The sequence below is a fragment of the Gorilla gorilla genome, chromosome 1 (genome assembly GCF_029281585.2).
Source record: "Gorilla gorilla gorilla isolate KB3781 chromosome 1, NHGRI_mGorGor1-v2.1_pri, whole genome shotgun sequence".
Classification (NCBI taxonomy): Eukaryota; Metazoa; Chordata; class Mammalia; order Primates; family Hominidae; genus Gorilla; species Gorilla gorilla.
This window is the reverse complement of record NC_073224.2, coordinates 8710766-8716765: the sequence shown is the minus strand read 5'-3', so window position 1 is coordinate 8716765 and position 6000 is coordinate 8710766. Positions and strand designations below refer to the sequence as shown.

The window sequence follows — 6000 nt, the reverse complement described above, 5'->3', positions numbered from 1 at the left end:
CGGAAAAGGAAATGTGTTCAGGAATGAATACCTGGAAGCCTCGCTATCTGGAATATTTTTCTTAAGCTGTGTTGAGGGTACATATTTGTTATTGGCTGTACTTTTTTTGCAAGACATATATTTCAAAATTTTTAAAAGCATCCATTTATTCCGATTTTAATGAGAGTTTTTAAAAATCAGGAATGGGCTGGGTGCAGTGGCTCATGCGTGTAATCCGGACCCTTTGGGAGGCCGAGGTGGGTGGATCACCTGAGGTCAGGAGTTTGAGACCAGCCTGGCCAACAAGGTGAAACCGCATCTCTACTAAAAACACAAAAATTAGCAGGGCGTGGGGGCGCTTCCCTGTAATCCCAGCTACTCGGGAGGCCGAGGCAGAAGAATTGCTTGAACCCAGGAGGCGGAGGTTGCAGTAAATCGACATCGCGCCACTGCGCTGCAGCCTGGGCGACAGAGTGAGACTCCATCTCAAAAATAGAAAAGAGAAAAGAAAGGGAAAAAAAGAAAGAAAGGAAGGAAGCAAGCAAGCAAGCTCAAGGGTTCTCGGGGTGGGCCATCCCCGAGGCCATCCGCAGATTTTCTCGCACTCTTTGCTCCACCCCCACGTGCAACAAGGACAACCGGCTGCCGCCTCCGGCTTCCAGCAGGGCTAGAAGATGCGCTGCCCGGGGCGGCCAGAGCCCTGCAGAACAAACCGCAGCACGGAATTAGGGGCCGCCGTCCGCGCCTGCCAGGCTTGGAAGCGGACTCGCCCCCAGGGCCACCGCCCTAGGAAACCTCCCGTCGGAAGCCTCCCAAGCAAGCCGCTGCCCCGCGGCTCCCGCGCGAGGCGGCGTGGGCGGGGTGAAGGGAGCCCGGCGCGCTGGCTGCGGCGACGGCGGCGGTTGCTGCGCCGGGTACTGGAGTCGCTGCCTGAAGCGCAGGCGCCGTGGACTCCACCCGCCCCGGGACCAGCGCTCGCTGTGGACTCGTCATGGCGACCGAGCAGAGGCCTTTCCACCTGGTGGTGTTCGGCGCGTCTGGCTTCACCGGCCAGTTCGTGACCGAGGAGGTGGCCCGGGAGCAGGTGGACCCGGAGCGGAGCTCCCGCCTGCCCTGGGCCGTGGCGGGCCGCTCCCGGGAGAAGCTGCAGCGGGTGCTGGAGAAGGCGGCCCTGAAGCTGGGTACAGCGGCGGGGCGGGACGGGGCTGCGCGGGCGGCTGGGCCGGGGACCCCGCATCGCCCCAAACGAGCGTTTCTCCCGCAGGGATGCGCCCTACGTGTCCCCGAGCCCTGCGTGAGGACAAGAAGAGGAGAGGGAGGGATGTTTCAAATATTGCCATAGCTTTGTCCCACCTCCTTAACTATATATGTGTGTGTGTGCGCGTGCGTGCGCGTGCGTGTGTATAATATACACACACATTTTTTTTTTCTTTCCTTCTCCTCTTTCCCGCTTTTTGCATTTCTGCTTCAGTTTGGGGAGCTCCCCTGGCGAAATGGTCAAGAACTTGAGTTGTCCCTCTCCCTGCTTCATCCTGCCCCGCAGCGGGGGCATCTGTTGAATCTGCGGGTTTCTAGATGTTTGGTCGGAGAGGAGAGGAGGGCTTTGGTCTCTTGGAGATCGGAGTCTCCCTTTGCCTCGTGTTTTGAGGACGGGAGAGCAAGCTTACGAGTTGTACTGACAGTGTCTTTGTGGCTATTCTGTTTTAGTTTCTTGTTTTGTGTGTAAGAATACTCCAGCAGTCTTCCTCTTCAGAGAATAAAAAGTGTGTATTTCTGGTTTAGACGCTTACGTATTCTCTAAGCATTCAGGTAGCATGTATTTATTGATAATCTAAGCATTCAGGTAGCATATATTTATTGATAATCTAAGCATTCAGGTAGCATGTATTTATTGATAATCTAAGCATTCGGGTAGCATATATTTATTGATAATCTAAGCATTCAGGTAGCATATATTTATTGATTCTCTAAGCATTGAAGTAGCATATATTTATTGAGTGACGTTGTCCATGCTAAGACCTGTCCCGAGTCTGGGGTGCAGGATGGGACAGAGAGGAGACAGACACACGGATCCTGCTGCCTTCATGGCTGGGGAGACATCTGACTTACGACTCCGTAGCCTTTAAATTTGGCTATTAACTCCCCACCGTAGATTTCCATTATACAGACACCCATTAGAGTTCTGGAAATACTACATTCTTTCTGTTTAATCTACTTTCATACAATGCCCTGCTCGGAGTGCTTTTGTTTGTGGTTATGTACAGAAGACACCACGTAGGCTGGACTCTCCTACAGCTTTTGGTACTGACACTACCAACATGTAATTCTGACCAAAGAGCTTTTTGGTCGTTATTTTTCCAACAGAAGTAATTTTACTATGAAAATATATGCTTCCATTTCTTTTTCCGGCTCAGCAAGATCGTACCGGTACAGCCTAGTCACTTATCATATATAATGCCCAAATCAAGTTTCATTGTGGGGGATATACCTTCACCTATTGAAACCTGCATCACTTAGTTGAGCCAGTTAATTCCAATTATTTTCTTATGAGCCTGTGTGTGTTTATATAGCGTGTGCTTTTCACCTCAGAGTTCTAATTTTTTGTTTTTTGTTTGTTTGTTTGTTTGCCATTCTTCTGCCTCAGCCTCCTGAGTAGCTGGGACTAGAGGCGCCCGCCACCATGCCCTGCTAATTTTTTGTATTTTTAGTAGAGACGGTTTCACCGTGTTAGCGAGGATGGTCTCCATCTCCTGACCTCGTGATCCACCCTTCTCGGCCTTCCAAAGTGCTGGGATTACAGGCTTGAGCCACCGCGCCCGGCCCTGATGGTTTTGATGTTAACAGTCAGTCCGAGACTCTCCATCACCTACAACTGGATCATAGTAATTGTTTAGTAGTTGATGAGAAACTTTATTTTTTTAAAGACAAGTTCTCATTCTGCCACCCAGGCTGGAGTGCAGTGGCGTGATCACAGCTCACTGCAGCCTTGCCCTCTGTGTCTAAGTGATTCTACCGCCTCAGCCTCCTGAGTAGCTGGGACTACAGGCTATGCCACCATGTCAGATAATTTTTTTGTTTGTTTGTTTAGTAGAGACAAGGTCTTGCTATGTTGCCCAAGCTGGTCTGGAACTCCTGAGCTCAAGAGATCCTTGCACCTTGACCTTCCAAAGTGCTGAGCCACTGCCCCTGGCCAAGAAACTATTTTATGACATAAATTTCTTGTTGGAGAGGAAGTCTGGATAGTTATCTGCTCAGCATTTAAACTTGATTGTGAAATTGTCATGTTACACAGGGTTGTTATTTACACAACGCTTTGATTCGATTTTTTAAAAGGTCAGTTTTTTAGTAACCCTTAGTGTTAACTCAGTTTTCCTCATAATTTTTTCCTTTTGTATTACCTGATTAAAAACAGTTTTATCTTTTGTCTAAGCAGGAGAGCTAGCTTTCAGCATATCAGTGTATTTAGTAATTTGCTGTCACTGATTACTGTAAAAAGAAGATAAGGAAGATATAATCCTCTACCGGGATTTACTTTCCTTCATTTGTTTCTTATTTTAGGAAGACCAACACTGTCGTCTGAAGTTGGAATCATCATCTGTGATATTGCTAATCCAGCCTCGCTTGATGAAATGGCTAAACAGGCAACAGTTGTCCTCAATTGCGTAGGACCAGTAAGTAATCAACCCTTCTTTGTATCAGAACAAACAATCCATTCATTTCCAGCAAAATATTCCAGAGGAACATAAGGACAGAGGACAGAATTGTTGGTTGAAGGCCTTAACCCCATATGGGGAGTTTTTTCTTCTTGCGAGGAGCAGCTGGAGATGACCAAAGTCTCCTGAGAGAGTGAGTGACAGGCTCTCCATGACGTTATCCTTAGGGCATGTGTGCTGGCTTGTTGATTGCTTACATCTGTGATTGTCAGACTTTTCTTTCCTTTTTACTATATGCCCCTTCGGTAAAAAATGTTTGAGTGTGTCTCCCTAGTATATTTTTTATTTATAAATTATATTCTTGTATTACTGGGTAAATATATTTTTTAAATGCACAAAAAGAAGACTAAAAAACGACTCATTTATTGAATAAATATTTATTGATACTTACCACATGTGAAATGCACTATTGTAGGCACCTGGGATGCAATGGTGAACGAAACAGAAAATCCCTCGTGGACATTACATTCTTGGGGAAGACAGAAAAATAGGATTGTAATAGGAGGTAATGAAAAGTGCTTTGAAGAAAAGTGAAGCCAAGAAAGGAGAAAAGGTGTTGGCATATCGGTGTTTTTAGATGGATGGTCAGGGAAGGTTTCTGTGAGGAATTGACATTTGAGCCAAGATCTGAATGAAATGAGAGCAAATTGCATGAACCTTTTGAGGAGAGACTTTTCCAGGGACAGCAGGCACAAAGGTCCTGAGATGCCAGTGTGCTTGGCAAGACTGAAGAGTGTGACAGAGGCCATTGTGGCTGGGCATGGCAGAGAGGTGGAGAGTGGATCAGAGAGAAACCCGGGAGCTGGGTCATGTGGGATCTTACGGGCCATGGCCAGGATGTGGATTTTTTTTCCAGGTGTGACCAAGAGGTGTTGAATGGTTGAAAGGAAGGGCTTCAGCTGATTTAAATTTGAAGTTCTTTGGCTTCTGAGTGGAAAAGTGGATAACAAAGGATGAGCAATGGAATGGTCCAAGCACAAGCCCTGGGGTCGTAGTGGTAGAGGTGCTGAGAAGTAGTTAGGTCCAGAGTATATTTTCAAAGGAGAACGGCTTTTGCTGTTGTACTGTGAAAAAGTCATCAAGTCACAGGCCATCAGACTTTTGGCCTGTGTAACAAGGTGAATGTTGGTGACATTTAGTGATCTGAAGAAGCCATCACAGTTGGCAAGATGTTTAAAAATTAAATATCTAAAATATTAATAATTTTTAATTGAGAGCAACAGGGTTTTTGAATTGCTATTAAATAAAAGTGTTGTTGATTTAGATTCATCTCATTCTTAACTAGCTTAGATTCCATCCATGAGGTCCACTGCTCCACTCTATAATGGACGCCCTCATCTATCTCCCTTGCCTTTTTCTCCTCAGTACTCTGGAAAAATCCCAGCCCTGGTTATTCTCTGCCTGCTCTTCACCTGAACATGAGTAACACAGTGTGGCTGGAGAAAAATGTATCCCCCTGCTAACTGGTCACACTTCAAATACGTGTTTACAAACCTTGTGTGGTGCTTAGCACCTCCGGCAGCTCTGCTCTATTTCCCTCAGGAATTCTCTCTCCTGCTCTCTGAAGCAGCTCACAACCTTGTTTTCCTTGAACTTTTAGTATCCCATCTCTCTTTCCTTGTTCTTATCTGATTTTATTTTTCTTTTTTTTTAACTATGAAAATAGAAGCTGGTTAGTAACAGAATTTCTTTCTTCGTCTTCCTACCACCAGATCTATCTACCTACCTACCTGTCTGCCAATCTGCATCATACCCTGTAGTCTGCCATATCTCTTATTACAAGGAAAAACTGGTCCTCTTCCTATTGGGCACAGTTTTCAAAGACTATTATCAGGGGAACCAGCCCCCAATATTTCAACATAGGTTCTTTTCTATTTTCCCTAAGTGTCAGCCGGTCTGAGAAATAAAGAGTACAAAGAGAAATTTTACAGCTGGGCCTCTGGGGGTGACATCACATGTTGGCAGGTTCTGTGGTGCCCCTTGAGCTGCAAAACCAGCAAGTTTTTATTAGGGATTTCAAAAGGGGAGGAAGTGTACAAATAGGGAGTGGGTCACAGAGATCACATACTTCAAAAGGCAATACGGTATCACAAGGCAAATGGCAGAGCAAGATCACAAGGCCAAGGCAAAATTAGAATTACTGATGAGGTTCCATGTCCCACTGGGCACGCATTGTCATTGATAAACATCTTAACAGGAAACAGGGTACGAGAGCAGACAACCAGTTTGACTAGAATTTGCCAGACTGGAATTTCCTAATCCTAGCAAGCCTGAGGGTGCTGCAGGAGACCAGGGCGTATTTCATCCC

The 6000-nt window shown here is 46.1% G+C and overlaps 1 protein-coding gene across 1 annotated transcript in view; it reads left to right on the top strand.

Annotated features, from left to right (window-relative positions):
* The first annotated feature begins 622 nt into the window (after positions 1-622).
* The window catches only part of SCCPDH (saccharopine dehydrogenase (putative)), a 44490-nt gene continuing 39112 nt past the window's right edge, over positions 623-6000 (top strand). The window contains exons 1-2 of the mRNA XM_004028701.5: positions 623-1160; positions 3538-3650. Of these exons, the coding sequence (XP_004028750.2) occupies positions 971-1160; positions 3538-3650 (303 nt within the window). The 5' untranslated portion in view covers positions 623-970. The remainder of the gene's footprint in view (positions 1161-3537; positions 3651-6000) is intronic.